At 42.6% G+C, this 20,485-nt stretch overlaps 1 protein-coding gene across 3 annotated transcripts in view; it reads right to left on the reverse strand.

Annotated features, from left to right (window-relative positions):
* Nucleotides 1-10,234, reverse strand: part of SLC17A5 (solute carrier family 17 member 5) — a 48,471-nt gene extending 38,237 nt beyond the window's left edge. The window contains exons 1-2 of one of the 3 annotated variants that reach the window (XM_016185315.2): nt 9,938-10,234; nt 2,045-2,241 (exon numbers count right to left, since the gene is read on the reverse strand). In XM_016185315.2, the coding sequence (XP_016040801.1) occupies nt 2,045-2,241; nt 9,938-10,013 (273 nt within the window). In that variant the 5' untranslated portion in view covers nt 10,014-10,234. The remainder of the gene's footprint in view (nt 1-2,044; nt 2,242-9,937) is intronic. The other 2 variants (XM_060205390.1, XM_060205389.1) reach the window with 2 other exon arrangements.
* Between the last annotated feature and the right edge of the window lie 10,251 nt (nt 10,235-20,485).

The raw sequence follows: 20,485 nt of genomic DNA on the forward strand, positions 1-20,485 counted from the left end.
TCTCAGGTTCAACCCCGGGACCAGTATAAACCAGAGCTGAAGCCAAAAGAAAATATGCAAATTCCTTTTCTGTTTTTGTCTTGTTGAACTCACATGTTACAGTGCACAAGGCCTGGAGTTCAAGCCCCCAGTCCCCATCTGCAGGGGGAAGCTTCACAAACAGTAAAGTAGGCTGCAGGTGACCCTGTTTCTCTCCCTATCTCCCCTTTTCCCCTCTATTTCTGGCTGCCTCTGTCAAATAATAATAAAAAAAATGGGCGGGGGCAGGAGGGGTGCACCTGGTTAAGCTCAGACATTACAGTGCTCAAGGACACAGGTTCAAGCCCCTGGTCCCCACCTGCAGGAGGAAAGCTTCACAAGTGGTGAAGCAGGGCTGCAGGTGTCTATCTTCCCCTCCCCTCTCAATTTCTCTCTGTCTCTATCAAATAATAAATTTAAAAAATTATCTAGAAAAATGTAAAAAGGAAAAGAAATAAAGAACAGTCAGCAGTCCCCCCCCCAAGCTTACAGGTCAGTGTGGAAAAGTGGGTGGAGCTATGTACCCCAATATGTGCCTCAGTAACATCACAGATGCCAAATGTGATGCTGCTGTCTGCAAGCCATTATTTGCTAGATGAGCCTGTTTGGGCAGATATAGTCTTTCTTCCCTATCTTTTGTTTATAAACTTCAGAGAAGACTCACTGAGGTGGGATCTAGCTCCTGATCAGGTCCCTTATACTGTGAGGTAGGCCATAGGACTCAACGATCTTAAATTTGACATGCACGTGTGGTCCGGGAGGTGGCACAGTGATAGGGCTTTGGACTCTCAAGCATGAGGTCCTGAGCTTGATCCCCGGCAGCACGTGCCAGAGTGATGTCTGGTTCTTTCTCTCTCCTCCTATCTTTCTCATTAATAAATAAATAAAATAAAATCTAAAAAAAAATTGACATGCATATACATTTTGGAAAATATTGTTCTAAAAACCTGATCCATTCTTAATGTTCATCCTGCGGTTGAAATGATCTGAACTCACATCATAGTAAACAACTATTCAGCAACATCAAAAACAATCAAATTTTCTTTCTTTCTTTTTTTTGCCTCCAGGGCTATCGCTGGGACTTGGGACAAACACCACAAATCCGCTGCTCCCAGCGGCCACCTATTCCATTTTCTTGGATAAGGCAGACAGAAATTGAGAGGGGGAGAGGAAAATAATGAGGGAGAAAGAGAGATACCTACAGACCTGCTTCACCAGTTGTGAAGCAGACCCCTCCCCCCAGCAGGTGGGGAGTCGGGGTCTCCAACCAGTATCCTTGCAAGGGTCCTTGTGCTTCCTATTAAGTGTACTTAACCTGGTGCCATCACTGCCTGGCCCCCTCAAATGTTCTCTTATGCCAAACAGATCTTTCCACATTCTCTTTAAGGATGGTATGTTTCTAGAGAAAGCTGAACTGCTTTTCAAACAAGCCTAGTAGTTATTGTTATAAATCACTATGCAACCATTTTCGGAGAAAGAACCAAAGAAAATGCTTCTAGGGAGTTGGGTGATAGCACAGTGGGTTAAGCGCATGTGACAGCCGCAAGGACCGGCAGTAAGAATCCTGGTTCGAGCCCCCGGCTCCCCACCTGCAGGGGCATCGCTTCACAGTTGGTGAAGCAGGTCTACAGGTGTCTATCTTTCTCTCCCCCTCTGCCTTCCACTCCTCTCTCCATTTCTCTGTCCTATCCAACAACGACGACATCAACAACAATAATAACTACAACAATAAAACAAGGGCAACAAAAAGGAATAAATAAAAAGAAAATGCTAGGGCAGGGGTAGATAGCATAATGGTTATGCAAAGAGACTTTCATGCCTGAGATTCCAAAGTCCCAGGTTCAATCCCCTGTACCACCATAAGCCAGAGCTGAGCAGTGGTCTGGTAAAAAAAAAAAAAAAAAATGCTTCTAAGGGTACAGGAAGAAAATATGTCATGCCAGCACCATGAAGAATTACTTTTAAATACTTTTTTTATAGGAAAGTATTTTAGGATTAAGATGCTTTGCTTCCTAAGGGCACTTACCATGTGTCTCCGAAGAACTGTTATGGTAGCAGAATGATCTGCACACTCTTTGGAAGTCATATTACCTGCTGAAGTTATATTTGAGTCTACCATGTCCACTAAGGCGACACTTAAATTCACACGTAATGCATATAAGACAAAGAAACCAAAGAAGGCCAACACGGCTAAGTTGTACCGAGCGGAACAGCACACTGGAGCTGAAAGGAGAATGTGGGGGAGACTTTCATTAGAAGGATAATTCAGTCAGTCTATTTACATATGAAGGTGTGAAAAGTTGACATACTTAGTAACGGCTTCAAAATATCGAAGATCTATTTTTTGGTGGTAGAAGGTCTAGCAAACTAATATGACAATATATAGATCAATATTTTCTGCCCTTAAGGTTACACTCTGGCTTTCTTTCTTTCTTTTTTTTTTTTTTAGTTTTATTTCGGATAGAGACACGGACAGATACAGAGAGGGGAGGGGGAGAGACAGGAAGACAGACACCTGCAGCACTCCTGCACCTGTGAAGCTCCCTTCCTGAAGGTGGGGACCAGGGGCTTGAACCCAGATTTTTTTTTGTGCATGGTAACCTTTGTACTCAACCAAGAACACCACCACTTGGCCCCTTGCACTGCTAGCTTTAAATGTGAACTTAGGAAACTCTACACTAAGATTTAATGGTCATTTGGTCTTGATTTCTGAAGCACAATAAAAATAGTTGAAACAAACAAGCGAGAACAACTCAGCTGATACTAAGTCACTTATACACTTTAGATGTTGCTCAGGCAAATTCATAAATCATAAATATTTTCGAGAATATTCTCATTTTAAACCTAAAAGCATTTGCCAAAGAGAACCGCCTCCAGGTACCTATACTTTTGATAAATATTCAATACATAAATGCCTGAATTGTAAATATGTTTCTGAAAATAGAAACAATAGCTTTATCCATTTTGCTCAGGAAAAAAAAAATCCATTCCAGAATTAAAACTTAACCCCTAATCTGTGTGAGCTGGCAAAGGTATGAGTAAAGTAAATAAGGGGGGGGGGGCTAACAAAACTGTCATTTCTGAAAAACCATCAAAAGCATGGCTCATAATCATCAAAACATCTGTTGATAAAACTTCTTACCTTGAGGAAGAGCTTCAGAGTCTGAGTTTAAATTAGATGCCATGATTAATACTTAGGGCTAGACTAAATGTACTTAAGAATCCAGAAGAAGACTTACAGAACCTATGACAGTTGCAGCTGTGACAGTTGCTCAGGACAGGCCATGCTTAAAGGGCCCACAGTGAAAAGGAAACTAAGTGAAGGTACCGCAGTGATCAAACAAGGCAGGAGAAGGAGAAGAAAAAGGGGAAGACAGTAGGCAGAGCAGAAAGGAAGAGCCAATGAAAGATCACGAGAGGAGGAGCTTAGTGTAATCTTCTCCCCTCTGACTGTGGGCTAGCGCTATTTAGTTTTTTCTTTTACCGAGTTGCACAACTGCAGAAGAACCAGAATTAAGGAAGCTAACTAACTAAGGTAGATCCACCTCTTGGTGACCAAGAGAAATGGGCTAATCCACAGCTGACACCTTTAAGTCTGGTTAACAAGGAATGTTTGATAAGTCTCTGTAAAATATATATGAATGGTAATGACGAAACGGAATATGTATGTGAAAATGCCTGATTTTAGTTGGTAACACACATTCATACTGTGTGAGTGCGTTCTTGCTCAAGAATCCTCATGTTTTTACATACCTGGCCTCAACCAAGAAAGAAAAAAGCTCCCCCCAACCCCCAGAGTACAAAGGTCTCTGTGCCGATTCATTCTGATTTATGCAGACGGAAACATTATTGAATATGACAACGGTTGTATTTAGGTAAGTATTTTAAAGAGTATGATCCAACTCACCTTTCCATGACTTTCATATACTAAGGTGTTTTGAACTTTTTATCTGTTCAAAATTCACAACTTTTAGAGTAGGGGAGTTGGCTCAGTGTTGAGCATGTGAGGTCGCTGGTTTGATCTCTGGCACTGTACATGCCAGAACAGAATAGTGCTCTGGTCTCTTTCTTTCTCTAGCTAAATAAGCAGCGCTGGCTTTATAAAAATAGAGAACTTCTATTTCAAGAAAGTATGAGGGTAGAGAAAAATGTACCTGTGAATCTGGCTAGTCTTTGATATTAGCCCAACTAAAGCAGTCTTGCTTGGTGAAGGGAGCTCCAGAAAGAACATCCACTGAGTTTCTGCTATGCTAAAGTCAAGTTCAAAGCAAAATCATGCTTGCATAACGAACAGAGCTCCCATGAAAACAAACATCATGGCTTAACTTTATTACTGTGGAGTGGGTGTAACTGAAACAAGCCAAGTGAATTTAGAGTCAAGCAGGCTTGCCTGTGACTCTGACAGGGGTTTAGAACAAGTCTCCCCTAACTGTGCCATTTGGGCGAGAGGATTATCCTGAGCTGAAGCAGTTAAAATGCAGTGGATTCCAGGGTAAATTTCTCTTTTAAAATTTACAAAGGGAGGGGGTGGCTGACCCAGAAAAAGTGTTATTACCATAACTTCTACTTCTTTTTTTCTTTTTATTTTATTTTTTTACCTTTGGGTTATTGCTGGGACTCGGTGCCTGCACCACAAATCCACTGCTCCTGGAGACTACCATCTTCCTCTTGTTGCCTGTTTTATCATTGTTGTGGTTATTATTATTATTGTTGTTGATGCCATTGTTGTTGGATAGGACAGACAGAAATGGAGAGAGGAGGGGAAGACAGAGAGGGGGAGAGAAAGATAGACACCTGCAGACCTGCTTCACCGCTTATGAAGCGACTACCCTGCAGGTGGGAAGCCGGAGGCTCAAACCTCAATCTTTATGCCAGTCTTTGCGCTTTGTGCCATGTGCTCTTAACCCACTGCACTACTGCCCTATAACTTTTACTTCTACAACAATGTATATGGCAAATATCTAATGACCTCATATCTGCTCTTCTTATCCGTCTGTGAATTCCTCTCTGGGCCTTTGATGTCAGTCTCCTATTCCATTTCTTGGCTCAAGCTGGCATATAACTTCGATATTATCTAGCCCTTTCTATGTGGAGTCTCTTTACATATAATTTGCCTTTCACCTGCTAATCTCTTGTTTTATGCTATTAATTTTTTTTTTAAACAACACTGCTTAATTTTGGTCTGTGGTGGTGCAGGGATTGAATACTTCGGCATGCAATTTTTTTTTCATAACTACTATATTATCTTTCAGTTAATTATCTTATGCCATTTTGATTTCTAGAACAGTCAAAGAAGCTGGAGAGTTGGGGGCTGGGTGGTTTGTAGTGCTGGCACCCAGCCTCAGTGATAACCTTAGAGACAAAAAAAAACCAACCAAATCTGGAGGGTGGTGGAGATAGCATAATAGTTATGCAAACACTCTCTCATGCCCGAGGCTCCAAAAGTTCCAGGTTCAATCCCCCATACCATCATAAGCCAGAGCAGAGCAATGTTCTGATGTTTCTCTCTCAAAAATAAAATAAAATAATAATAATAATAAAAAAAAACCTGGAGAGTTGAAGATTTTTTTTTCCCTCTCCTACAATGTCAGTTTGCTTTTCACTGACTTTATCTTTGGGGAAGTTACTTAGTGATATTTCACTCTCAGGTGTCCTAGCTCTTAAACAACACAAACATCCTCTACTGGTCTATATGCAAATTAAATAGAACATTGTAGGGTGGTATAGTAGACACTCAGGAAAAAGGAGTTCTTTTTGCTGTCCACCCTGGAGAAAGTTAAACCAGTCAGGTAAAGTGAGATGTACCAAGGAACAACAACAAAAAAAGGGTCATGCTATTCCACTCATGTGTTTGTGTCCGGATGTCAAGGGAGGTCTCTTAGAGAAAACATTTGCATCAAGTCCTCATCAGTGAACAAAAGTCCCCAGGTTCGAGGCGGGAGCGTGCAGTGCAAGCCCAGGCAGCAGCAGCATGTGTAGAAGGGAGGAAAGGACAGTGGTCAGGGCAGAGAGAGCAGTAAATCACAGATGATCTGATGCAGACGGATCGTGGCACTGCAGTAACTCGAAGTGGGCATTTTGCTTAATAACAAAAACCAGCAGCTAGTCTTTACTAGGTGCTTGGCACCAGTCCCTGTGCTCTGCTTACATTCAGATTAGAATAAAGATTAACTGAGTTGATATGGTGTTTAGCACAAAATAAGCTTTCGACAACTGTGCTTTTGTTATGATTGCTTTATCTGGATGTTAGGAACTGATATTTTTCTCATTGACGCTTAAAAACAGATGTAGCTATTAATCGTAAGAGAGGGACTGGAGCACCACTTAGGAATATGCAGTTATGTGTGTGGGAGGGACTGAACCTGGGGTCTTGTGATGCACAGCAAGTGCTGTGTTCTATCTGAGCCACTTCCCTGGCTGCTGAGGTGGCTTTGGGAGGAGGCACTGTCGTACAGGGCTGGGGTGTGAGGTTCCCCGTGAAGTGTTACAGTTGCTGAGTAAGCCACAGGTGTGGGCCACACCTGGGGAGAGCTCTCTCTCCTCTCCTGTGACCGACAAGGCACTACACGTGTGCTGGCCTGGGCTAGAACTGACACAGATGAGTGCGGAGAGAAAGGAGAAAGCCAGGGGAATGGCGTGATGGCCAGGAAGTAAAGTATTAGGTTTTGATTCTTTTTTTTTTTTAATATTTATTTATTCATGAGAAATGATAGGAGAAAGACCCAGACATCACTCCGGTACATGTGCTGCCGGAGATTGAACGTGGTTGGAACCTCATGCTTCAGAGTCCAAGGCCTTATCCACTGCACCACCTCCCAAAATCAAAACCTCTTCTTGGTTTTGATTCTAACCCAAGAAGTAAGCAAGACAGAGGGGGCTAAGGGGCTAGGAAAATGCACATTAGGATACAAACGTTCTGTGAGGACAGAAGCTTCTGTTCTGTTTTGTTTACTTCTGTATACCTTGAATGCACAGAGAAGTAAGTGTTCGGGGGCATTGGTGTACAAACATTTTTTTTTGGAGGGTGTGTGCTTAAAAGTAGATTGGTGTCTATTGATGGAAATACTGATATGAGTACACTGGGCATGCAAAAAAAAAAAAAAGTCCATGGAACCAAACACACCCATCCAAAAAGATTTGTTCATTGCAGCACAGTTTGTAGTCCTGGAATCGACCTAGGTGACCAACAACAGATGAGTGGCTGAGAAAGTTGTGGTCTATATACTCACTGGAATACTACTCAGCTATTAAAAATAATAAATCCGTTTTCACCTCATCTTGGATAGAGCTTGAAGGAATCCTGTGAAGTGAGATAAGCCAGAAAGAGAAGGATGAATATGGGATGATCTCACTCACAGACGTAAGATGAAAAACAAGAACAGAAGGGAAAACACAAAGCAGAACTTGACTTGACCTGCATTTGGTATATTGCACCAAAGTAAAGAACTCTGGGATTGGGGGTGGGGGAAGTGGGAGTGTTCAGGGTCTGGAACATGAAAACATTTCCATGCCTGAGGCATCCAATGTCCAGGTTTAATCCTCAGTACTACCCACCAGAAGCCAGCACTAGGCAGTAGTCTGGTAAAAAAACAAAAACAAACAAACAAACAAAGCTCCATCTACAAAGTATGCTCAACGATAAGCAACGGCAGAATTGTAACCTAACCAAACATTTAGATATTATCACTTCATAGCAAACACAGAAGAATATAGTAAATGACAACAAAAGGACATTAGTAGCAAGATTTAGAATTGAAGAAATGATCCACTTTCTTCAAAAAACAAATCCCAATGTGACAGAGTAAGAGAGAATATATAAACAGACTTGTTTTATGATGGGTGTGGGGGATTGAACCTGGGACCTTGGAGCCTCAGGCTTTGGAGTCTGTTTGCATAACGATTATCTCCCCCACCCAGAAATTTCTTTCTTTCTTCCTTTTTTTTTTTGCCTGCAGTGTTATCGCCGGGGTATGGTATAAATCCAGTGCTCCTGGAGGTCATTTTTTCCCCCTTTCTTTTTTTTTTTTTCTTTCCATTTCCTTTCTTTCCATTTTATTCGATAAGACACAGAGATAAGACGGGGGAGATGGAGAAAGAACCTGCAGACCTGCTTCATGGCTTGTGAAGCCTCCACACTGAAGGTGGGAAGTGGGGGGTTTGAACCCAGCTCCTTGCTTTGGTCCTTGTGCATAGTACTGTGTGTGCTTAACTGGGTAAACCACCAATTGCCCCCCTCCCCACTTACTAATTTCAATCACATGGGAGGTATAAACATCACTGAAATGCTGATTTGAACCAAATATAAAAAGTTATGACACATAGAAAGAGGAACACTATTTGATGATAACTTTACAGTAAACTACCATTTTCTAGTTGTAACATCTGACATTCCAGCCAAGGCGGAGTTCTAGTTATCCCACAGCTTTGCCAACATTTGGTACCTTCAGGCTTTACACTGTTAGTCATTATATAGGTGTGTGATGAAGCCTTGTGGTTTTAACCAGTAATTTCCCTACAATTAGTGGTGCTTAACATTTGAGTTAAAGTTTAATTCTACATATATGTACATATATTTCCAATTACAACATAATACAGTGGTTTGTAGGGAATAATACATTATGGCATTTGTTTCTGTACTTCCATACTAAGTTATTTTACAGAGGCAGGTTATAGGAGTCTAATACTACATGCCATAAAGATTAGCTTATGGGGAGCCATGTGGTGGCACATGTTACAACGTCCAACGACCCAGGTTCAAGTCCTTATCTGCAGGGAGGGAAGTTTCACTATTAATGAAGCAGTACTGTAGGTCTCTCATCTCTCTCTGACTTCACTCTCCATTTCTTTCTTTTTAAATTTATTTTCCCTTTTATTGTCCTTGTTTCTTTTTTATTGTTGTAGTTATTATTATTATTGTTGTTACTGATGTCATTGTTAGGACAGAGAGCAATGGAGAGAGGAGGGGAAGACAGAGAGGAGAGAAAGATAGACACCTGCAGACCTGCTTCACCGCCTGTGAAGGGACTCCCCTGCAGGTGGGGAGCCAGGGGGTTCGAACTGGGATCCTTAGGCCTGTCCTTGCGCTTTGTGCCACCTGCGCTTAACCCGCTGCGCTACCCCCTGACTCCCTTTCCTTCATTATCTTCCCCATTCCCCTCAATTTGTCTCTATCCAATAATAGGTAAAATATTTAAAAAAAAAATTTCCGGATAATCTCTGGGTGAAGCAATACTTTTTCTTCCTATATTCAGAAACGTTAATCTCAGCTCTTTTAATTTTTATTTATATTTTTAAAATAATTTATTTATTCATGAGACAGATGGGAGGAGAGAAAGAACCAGCCATCACTCTGGCACATGTGCTGCCGGGGATCGAACTCGGGACACCTCATGGTTGAGAATCCAATGCTTTAACCACTGCGCCACCTCCCGGACCACTTTAATTTTAATATTTATTGATCTGTTTGTTTATTGCCTAAGTGTCTTTTGTCTTCCTGGCCTCCAGAGCTATCAGCTCGCAAGCCGACGGGCCGGCAGCTGTGCAAACCTGGCGCTCACAGGGAGAGTAAGGGCAGCTCCGTGCCGCCCTGCGCGTTGCCACCTGCGGATCCCACCCCGGCCCGTCTGCCGCTGCTCTGCCTCCAGGTCGTGCAGCCGCGGCTTCAGCCTGCAGACTTGCAGCGTCCGCCACCTTTCGTTCTTCCAGTGGGTCCCGGCCCGGCAGGTGCCGGGGGTGGGGGGGATCGCCGGGCCCGCGGCTGCCCCCGCCCCCGGCCCCGCGGCCGCCGGGACACCCACACTGGGCGGCGGCTCACCGCACCGTGCAGCGCTTCCCCTTCCTCGTGTCCTCCACCGCACCCTGCCCGCGCCGCCTGGCAGCCGCCTGCCGGGAGCCCCCGGGTCGTCGCGTCTCTGCTCACCGGCTTCCGGCCGCGGGGCGCCCCGCAGGAGCGGCGTGCTGTCCGCGCCCTCCTCGCCGTCGCTCGGGGACCTCATGACGCCTCCGAGGGGGTCGCGGTGCAACCTAGCGGGGGGGCTCAGAAAACTCCCCGCACAGCTGGCGCGGCGGGGCTACGGCTGGGGCTACGGCTGGGGCTGCGGCTCGATCATCTCCCCCCTACCCGGGCCTTGGCGCCGCCTTTCGGCCACGTCTGGTCCTGGCGGCCCCGCCCCGTCCCGCCCCGAGGCCGCCGCGCCGATTCCGCCTCCGCCGCCGCCGCCATCTTAGTTTCGGGCAACTCCGGCGTGGGCGGGGCGTGGGCGGGGCGGGGCGCGGGCAGCGGAATTCTGGGAGTTCTGGCGGGGGGGGCGTGGCCGGCGTTGAGCCTGCCCCGCGGATTCCAGGTGCGCGGGGACCTGAGTGTTTTTAGCACGCGCGACCTGCCTCCTCGCTCCTCCACCCTGCTCTCCATAGTGAAGAGCAAGTGCCCTCCCCACTCCCCTAGTCCCCGGTGAGTGGACGGAGGGTAGGTAGGGGGCACTTGAATAATTAAGGGCTTTAAACAAAGCCGCAAGTGGGGTGATGCACTTTTGAGGTTCTGTTACCAGTAGTGAGTTGCCATTTATATTTGCAGCCCGGTGAGGGCACGGACGACAGTCCCTAAAATAAACGTTCAGGAGGAAGAGGAACAAAAGAGGCAATGTTGTTTGCCCCGTTCGCAACTTCCTGGTTCTGCTGGTTGCTGGCCCACACTGTAGATGAAACTTGCCAACCTTCTTAAGTCTGTGTGTTCATTCTTTATAGTGTTCTTTACATTGTTACGCCTTTTTATACACACTATTGATTCTCTTTCTTTGGGGAGCCCTGGCTGTCACAGCCGGGATAGACCTATGATGCTCTAGTTCTATAAAAGAAACAGTGGGGGTTGCATTGTTTTATGGGAAACTGGGGAATGTTAGGCATGTACAAACTATTGTATTTACTGTTGAATGTAAAACATTAATTCCCCAATAAAGAAATTAAAAAAATAAATAAAAGAAAAGAAACAGACAGTGGTCCAGGAGGTGGCGCAGTGGGTAAAGCATCGGACTCTCAAGCATGAGATGCTTAGTTTAATCCCTGGGAGAACATGTACCAGAGTGATGTCTGGTTCTTTCTCTCATTCTGCCTTTCTCATTAGTAAATAGATTAAAACAAAGAAATGAACAAACTACCATGCAGGCGATCATACTTTGTTTTTTTATCTTTTAAAAAAATATTCATTTATTGGGGGAGACAGTATAACACTCTCATACCTGAGACTCCTAAATCCCAGGTTCAGTCCCCAGCACCACCGTAAGCCAGAGCTGAGCAGTGTTCTGGTGTTTCTCTGTGTGTGACTCTCTGCATCTCTCTCAAAAATAAAATTAATAAAAATATTTATTTATTCCCTTTTGTGGCCCTTGTTGTTTTATTGTTGTAGTTATTATTGTTGTTATTGATGTCGTTGTTGGATAGGACAGAAAGAAATGGAGAGAGGACGGGAAGACAGAGGGGGAGAGGAAAGACAGACACCTGCAGACCTGCTTCACCGCTTGTGAAGCGACTCCCTTGCAGATGAGGAGCCGGGAGCTCAAACCAGGATCCCTACCTCTTCCTTGTGCTCTGAGCCACCTGCGGTTAACTCGCTGCGCTACCGCCCGACTCCCCAGGTGATCATACTTTGAATAGCAAGGATGATACAGCACTTAGGAAATACAGAAACATTTTACAAGTATCTTAGTTCATCTGGCCACCATCAATCACAATCTTGGTGTTAAGAAAGAGACATTTATTAATTATAAACTGATGTAGGAGGCTGGGGGATGGTGTACTCAGATGCTCGTTAAACACATTACCATACACAAGGACCTGGGTTCGAGCCTCCACTGCCCACCTTCAGGGGAGATGCTTCACAGGCAGTGAATCAGGTCTGCAGGTGTCTATCTCTCCATCTCTATCCCTCCCCTTTCAATTTGTCTCTGTCCTATCAAATAAAAAGAAAAAGAAAAAAGTAATTAAAAAAAATGGCCACCAGGAACAGTGGATTCATCTTGCTGGCCCCGAACCCCAGTGAGAACCCTGGCGGCAATCTCCAGAGAATAAATAAAAAGCAATGTAAAACCAGACAAGGCCGTGGTACCATGTGAAGGTGGGGGCTATTTCCAGACCCCTCTGCAGGTGGGGAGCCAGATCCTTACACTGGTGCCTGTGTGTCGCACCAGGTGAGCTTAGCCCGCTGCGCCACCACTGCCCAGCCCCCTAAAGCCATTTATTCATAGACAAAAAAAAAAAAAGGGAAAATAAACCTCATTCTGCTATGGATTTCTTAGCTGCTTTTCTCTCCCTTGATAAAGTGCAGGCTCCCATTTTTTTGGTAGAAAATGAGGCACAGTCGGTGTGTCAAGTGGAGTAGACAGCACATCTGCCTCCTGTCCCTCCCTATGCTTTGTCCCCAATGACTATCTTACAAAACTTGAAGAAAATCAAAATGCTCCAAGTCATTGATTGTCAAAGAAATACAAATAAAGACAGTAATGAGATACCACTTCACTCCTGTGAGAATGTCATACATCAGAAAAGGAGCAGCAACAAATGCTGGAGAGGTTGTGGGGACAAAGGAACCCTCCTGCACTGCAGGTGGGAATGTCAATTGGTTCAACTCCTGTGGAGAGCAATCTGTAGAACTCTCAGAAAGTTAGAGATGGACCTACCCTATGACCCTGCAATTTCTCTCTTGGGGATATATCCTAAGGAAACCAACACACCCATTCAAAAAGATTTGTGCATACCTATGTTCAGAGTAGCACAAATTGTAATAGCCAAAACTTGGAAGCAACCCAGGTGTCCAACAACAGATGAGTAGCTAAGAAAGTTGTGGTATACTACTCAGCTCTTAAGAAATGGTGAATTCACCTTCTTCACCTCATTTTGGATGCAGCTTGAGGGAATCATGTGAAGTAAGATAACCCAGAAAGAAAAGGATGAATATGGGATCATCTCACTCATAGACAGAAGTTGAAAAACAAGAACAGAAGGGAAAACACAAAGCAGAACTTGAACTGGAGTTGGTGTACTGCACCAAAGTAAAAGACTTTGTGGGATGGGGAAGACTCTTCAGGTCCTGGAACTTGATGGCAGAGGAGAACCTAGTGGGGGTTGAACTGTTATGTGGAAAACTGAGCAATAAAGTAAACCCAAGAAAAAACCCAATAAAGTAAATCCCAAGAAACTGGAATACACATTTTACTCAAATCCACATGGATCATTCTCAAGGATAGACCATATGTTAGGCCACAAAGACAGCATCAGCCTATTCAAGAGCACTGAAATCATCCCAAGCATCTTCTCAGACCACAGTGGAATTAAACTAACACTTAACAATCAACAAAAGATTAGTAACAGTGCCAAAATGTGGAAGCTCAACAGTACACTTCTTAACAACTTCTGGGTCAAAGAGGAAATCAAGGAAGAAATCAAAATGTTTTGAAAGTTGAATGAAAATGAAGACACAAGCTATCAAAATATTTGGGACACAGCTAAAGCAGTCCTAAGAGGAAAGTTCATAGCTATACAAGCACACATTAGGAAACAAAAATGCACAAATAAACAGCCTGATTGCACATCTTAAAGACCTAGAAGAAGAACAACAAAAGAACCCGAAAGCAACCAGAAGGACAAAAATCACTAAAGTTAGGGCAGAAATCAATAACACTGAGAATAAGAAAACCATACAAAAGATCAACGAAAATAAATGTTGGTTCTTCGAAAGAGTAAACAAAATCGACAAACCTTTAGCCAGACTCACAAAACAAAAAAGGGAGAAGACCCAAATAAATCGGATAGTAAATGAAAGAGGAGATATCACAACAGACACTGCAGAAATTCAACATATCATGCGAGGCTTCTATGAACAACTATATGCCACCAAGTTAGAGAACCTGGAAGAAATGAATGATTTCCTAGATACCTACAAACTTCCAAAACTAAGTAAAGAGGAAGTGGATAACATGAACAGGCCCATCACAGCTAATGAAATTGAAACAGTTATCAAAAATCTTCCCAAAAATAAAAGTCCTGGACCAGATGGTTTTACAAATGAATTCTACAAAACTTTCAAAGAAGAACTAATACCTCTACTTTTAAAAGTCTTCCAGAAGATTGAAGACACTGGAATACTCCCTTCCAGCTTCTATGAAGCCAACATCACCCTGATACCAAAAGCAGACAGGGACACAACCAAAAAAGAAAACTACAGACCAATATCTCTGATGAACATAGATGCGAAAATATTGAACAAAATTCTAGCCAACCGGATACAGCAGTATATCAAAAAAATTGTTCATCATGACCAAGTGGGGTTTATCCCAGGCATGCAAGGTTGGTTTAATATACGTAAATCAATCAATGTGATCCACCACATCAACAAAAGCAAGACCAAAAACCACATGGTCATATCAATAGATGCAGAGAAAGCCTTTGAGAAAATACAACATCCCTTTATGATCAAAACACTACAAAAAATAGGAATAGATGGAAAATTCCTGAAGATAGTGGAGTCTATATATAGCAAACCTACAGCCAACATCATACTCAATGGTGAAAAACTGGAAGCATTTCCCCTCAGATCAGGTACTAGACAGGGCTGCCCACTATCACCATTACTATTCAACATAGTGTTGGAAGTTCTTGCCATAGCAATCAGGCAGGAGCAAGGAATTAAAGGAATACAGATTGGAAGAGAAGAAGTCAAACTCTCCTTATTTGCAGATGACATGATAGTATACATGGAAAAACCTAAGGAATCTAGCAAGAAGCTTTTGGAAATCATCAGGCAATACAGTAATGTGTCAGGCTATAAAATTAACATTCAAAAGTCAGTGGCATTCCTCTATGCAAACACTAAGTTAGAAGAAATTGAAATCCAGAAATCAGTTCCTTTTTCTATAGCAACAAAAACAATAAAATATCTAGGAATAAACCTAACCAAAGAAGTGAAAGACTTGTATACTGAAAATTATGAGTCACTACTCAAAGAAATTGAAAAAGACACAAAGAAGTGGAAAGATATTCCATGCTCATGGGTTGGAAGAATTAACATCATCAAAATGAATATATTACCCAGAGCCATCTACAAATTTAATGCTATCCCCATCAAGATCCCAAGCACGTTTTTTAGGAGAATAGAACAAATGCTACAAATGTTTATCTGGAACCAGAAAAGACCTAGAATTGCCAAAACAATCTTGAGAAAAAAGAACAGAACCGGAGGAATCACACTGCCAGATCTCAAACTATATTATAGGGCCATTGTCATCAAAACTGCTTGGTACTGGAACATGAACAGACACACTGACCAGTGGAATAGAATTGAGAGCCCAGAAATGAGGCCCCACACGTATGGACATCTAATCTTTGACAAAGGGGCCCAGACTATTATATGGGGGAAGCAGAGTCTCTTCAACAAATGGTGTTGGAAACAATGGGTTGAAACATGCAGAAGAATGAAGCTGAATCACTGTATTTCACCAAATACAAAAGTAAATTCCAAGTGGATCAAGGACTTGGATGTTAGACCAGAAACTATCAGATACTTAGAGGAAAATATTGGAAGAACTTTTTTCCGCATAAATTTTAAAGACATTTTCAATGAAACAAATCCAATTACAAGGAAGACTAAGGCAAGTATAAACCTATGGGACTACAGCAAATTAAAAAGCTTCTTCACAGCAAAAGAAACCACTACCCAAATCAAGAGACCCCTCACAGAATGGGAGAAGATCTTTACATGCCATACATCAGATAAGAGTTTAATAACCAACATATATAAAGAGCTTACCAGATTCAACAACAAGACAACAAATAACCCCATCCAAAAATGGGGGGAGGAATTGGACAGAATATTCACCACAGAAGAGATCCAAAAGGTCGAGAAACACATGAAAAAATGCTCCAAGTCTCTGATTGTCAGAGAAATGCAAATCAAGACAATAATGAGATATCACTTCACTCCTGTGAGAATGTCACACATCAGAAAAGGTAACAGCAGCAAATGCTGGAGAGGGTGTGGGGTCAAAGGAACCCTCCTGCACTGCTGGTGGGAATGTCAATTGGTCCAACCTCTGTGGAGAACAGTCTGGAGAACTCTCAGAAGGCTAGAAATGGACCTACCCTATGACCCTGCAATTCCCCTCCTGGGGATATATCCTAAGGAACCCAACACATCCATCCAAAAAGATCTGTGTACACATATGTTCTTGGCAGCACAGTTTGTAATAGCCAAAACCTGGAAGCAACCCAGGTGTCCAACAACAGATGAGTGGCTGAGCAAGTTGTGGTATATATACACAATGGAATACTACTCAGCTGTAAAAAATGGTGACTTCACCGTTTTCAGCCGATCTTGGATGGACCTTGAAAAAATCATGTTGAGTGAAATAAGTCAGAAACAGAAGGATGAATATGGGATGATCTCACTCTCAGGCCGAAGTTGAAAAACAAGATTAGAAAAGAAAACACAAGTCGAACCTGAAATGGAATTGGAGTATTACACCAAAGTAAAAGACTCTGGGGTGGGTGGGTGGGGAGAATACAGGTCCATGAAAAATGATGAATGAAATAGTGGGGGTTGTATTGCTAAATGGGAATCTGGGGAATGTTATGCATGTAAAAAAAAAAAAGAAGTAGAAACGCAAAGCAGAAATTGACTGAGTTTGGAGTATGGCACCAAAGTAAGAAAGCAGAAGTATACTAGAGTTTGCAGTGAGTACCTCCCTAATACTTCCTCTCCACTTTTCCAAGCTTTGGGTCCATGATTGCTCAACAATTTGTTTGGCTTTGTATGTTAACTCTCTTTTCAGTCACCAGGTTCCAGGTGTCATCAGGATGCCGGCCAGACTTCCCTGGATTGAAGACACCACCAATGTGTCCTGGAGCTCAGCTTCCCCAGAGACCCATCCTACTAGGGAAAGAGAGAGGCAGACTGGGAGTATGGACCGACCAGTCAACGCCCATGTTCTCCTTTCTTTTTTTTTTTTTTTATTATTTTTATTTTTTATTAAAGAGAGGATTAATTAACAAAACCATAGGGTAGGAGGGTTACAACTCCACACAATTCCCACCGCCCAATCTCCATATCCCACCCCCTCCCCCGATAGCTTTCCCATTCTCTATCCCTCTGGGAGCATGGACCCAGGGTCATTGAGGGTTGCAGAAGGTAGAAGGTCTGGCTTCTGTAATTGCTTCCCCACTGAACATGGGCATTATTATTTCTTAATCACTATCTGGGGGAGGCATACATATTTTCCTAACATTCATGAAAATTAGACTTTTTTTGATTTTTTTTTTTTTCTGGGGTGAGATGGTGATACATAGTTAATGTATTTCAGAGGAAAGGCAATACTATTTTTAGGAAGGAATTTAAAATATGAATAGGCATCCTCATATTCTGTTCCCTTTAGAAGCTGTACTGCCATATGTCCTCAGACAGTGGTAAAAATATATCAACACAGTAAAACAGGTAACTTTTTTTGTTTTGCTTTGTTTAAATGGTAGTAGCTCCTCAAATGTTTTTTTATAGCAGAGTTTCAGACTTCCTCAGTTGTTTTTTTAAAATTTTAAAAAAATATTTATTTATTTATTCCTTTTTGTTGCCCTTGTTTTTTTATTGTTGTAGTTATTGTTATTGATGTCATCATTGTTGGATAGGACAGAGAGAAATGGAGAGAGGAGGGGAAGACAGAGATGGGGAGAGAAAGACAGACACCTGCAGACCTGCTTCACCACCTGTGAAGTGACTCCCCTGCAGGTGGGGAACCGGGGACTCGAACCGGGATCCTTAAGCCAGTCCTTGCGCTTTGTGCCACGTGCACTTAACCTGCTGCGCTACCACCCGACTCCCCTTCCTCAGTTGTTTTACCACTAATCAATTGGGTAATTCTTGTGACAGACTCATGAGGATGTGAGCACTAACAGAGCCATTTCAAAGAGGAAAACTAATTGATAGCAATTGAGGGCTGTGACTTGTCCACCACTAATGAGAATCAGTATTAGAATTAAGATTTGTTACCTTTCCTGGTATTCAAACTCAGTTTGGTGCTTCTTCATAATTTCCTTTAGCTTCTATATTGTTTTTCAGTCTTAAAACGTGTGTGTGTGTGTGTGTGTGTGTTATGCACTTCAGGCTGAAGCATGGGCACATAGCAAAGCAGACACTCTCTCAGGTAAGCTGCCTTACTGGCCTTTGCATCTTAAAGCTTTTAAGTAGATTTTTATTTAACATCAGTAACCACTTCTTTCATTCATTCATTCATTCTTTCTTTCTTTCTTTCTTTTTTTTTTTTTGTCTCCAGGGTGGGGCTCAGTGCCTGCACTATGAATCCACTGCTCCTAGAGGCCATTATCCCCATTTTTTAAAAAAAATTTCCTATATTTGTTTTCCCTTTTGTTGCCCTTGTTGTTTTTCATTGTTGTTGTAGTTGTTATTGTTGTTGTTGATGATGTTGTCGTTGATGATGTTGTCATTGTTAGATAGGATAGAGAGAAATGGAGAGAGGAGGGGAAGACAGAGAGGGGGAGAGAAAAGAGAGACACCTGCAGACCTGCTTCACCGCCCGTGAAGCGACTCCCCTGCAGGTGGGGAACCGGGGGCTCGAACCGGGATCCTTATGCCGGTCTTTGCGCTTTGTGCCACTAGCGCTGAACCCGCTGCGCTACCACCCGACTCCCCCTCATTCTTTTTTTTTTTTTTAAATATTTTGACTGGTCCTGAAATGAGGGCAGCCTTAGAATGTTCCCAGCTGTGAACATGGACTGTGAACTCAGACTGACAGGGACTCAGAGGTTACACAGGCTCCTGTGCTAAATATGAATAGACATGGGCCCTGGGTCAGATCAGCTGGGTTAACAGTTAATGGTATTTATATAATTTCCTCATACTTGGGAGCTACCCTCTGCCCTAATCCAGCCTTTGAGTTGTATTTTCAATTCTGACTCCAGCCTCCTAGACAATACTTTCAGTCCACTTGCATGTTAACTATCAGGCTCAGGCAAAAATTACCAGTCATGGGCCACATGGAACATACCTAACATAGATTTCCTTGCTTCTTCCCACATAGTTTCATTTGCTCTATTCCTACCTTTGGGTTCCTCTTTTTTTTTTTTTTTTTTTAATTTCTTTATTGGGGAATTAATGTTTTACACTCAATAGTAAATACAATAGTTTGTACCTGCATAACATTTCCCAGTTTTCCATATAACAATACAACCCCCACTAGGTCCTCTGTCATCCTTCTTGGATCTGTATTCTCCCCACCCACCCACCCCAGAGTCTTTTACTTTGGTGCGATTACGCCAATTCCAGTTCAGGTTCCTCTTGTGTTTTCTTTTCTGATCTTGTTTTTCAACTTCGGCCTGAGAGTGAGATCATCTCATATCTGTTTCTGACTTATTTCACTTAACATGAATTTTTCAAGGTCCATCCAAGATCGGCTAAAAACGGTGAAGTCATCATTTTTTGTAGGTGAGTAATATATATATCACAACTTTCTCAGTCACTCATCTGTTGTTGGACACACCTGGGTTGCTTCCAGGTTTTGGCTATTACAAATTGTGCTGCCAAGAACATATGTGTACACAGATCTTTTTGGATGGGTGTGTTGGGTTCCTTAGGATATATCCCCAGGAGAGGAATTGCAGGATCATAGGGTAGGTCTATTTCTAGCCTTCTGAGAGTTCTCCAGACTGTTCTCCACAGAGGTTGGACCAACTGACATTCCCACCAGCAGTGCAGGAGGGTTCCTTTGACCCCACACCCTCTCCAGCATTTGCTGCTGTTACCTTTTCTGATGTATGACATTCTCACAGGAGTGAAGTGATACCTCATTGTTGTTTTTATTTGCATTTCTCTGACAATCAGAGACTTGGAGCATTTTTTTCATGTGTTTCTTGGCCTTTTGGATCTCTTCTGTGGTGAATATTCTGTCCAAGTCCTCCCCCATTTTTGGATGGGGTTATTTGTTGTCTTGTTGTTGAGATTTGCAAGTTCTTTATATATTCTAGTTATTAGCCTCTTGTCTGATGTATGGCATATAAAGATCTCCCATTATGTGAGGGGTTTCTTGGTTTGGGTAATAGTTTCTTTAACTGTGCAGAAGATTTTTAATTTGATATAGTCCCATAGGTTTATGCTTGCCTTAGTCTTCTTTGTAATTGGATTCGTTTCATTGAAGATGTCTTTAAAATTTATGCAGAAAAGAATTCTGCAAATATTTTCCTCTAAGTGTCTGATAGTTTGTGGTCTAACATCCAAGTCCTTGATCCACTTGGAATGTACTTTTGTATTTGGTGAAATTTAGTGGTTCAGTTTTATTCTTCAGCATGTTTCAACCCATTTTTTCCAACACCATTTGTTGAAGAGACTGCTTTTCCCATTTAATAGTCTGGGCACCTTTGTCAAAGATTATATGTCCATAGGTGTGGGGGTGGGTTCCTCTTTAGTAAGCAATTTACT

The sequence above is a fragment of the Erinaceus europaeus genome, chromosome 13 (assembly GCF_950295315.1).
Source record: "Erinaceus europaeus chromosome 13, mEriEur2.1, whole genome shotgun sequence".
NCBI classification, from domain to species: domain Eukaryota; kingdom Metazoa; phylum Chordata; class Mammalia; order Eulipotyphla; family Erinaceidae; genus Erinaceus; species Erinaceus europaeus.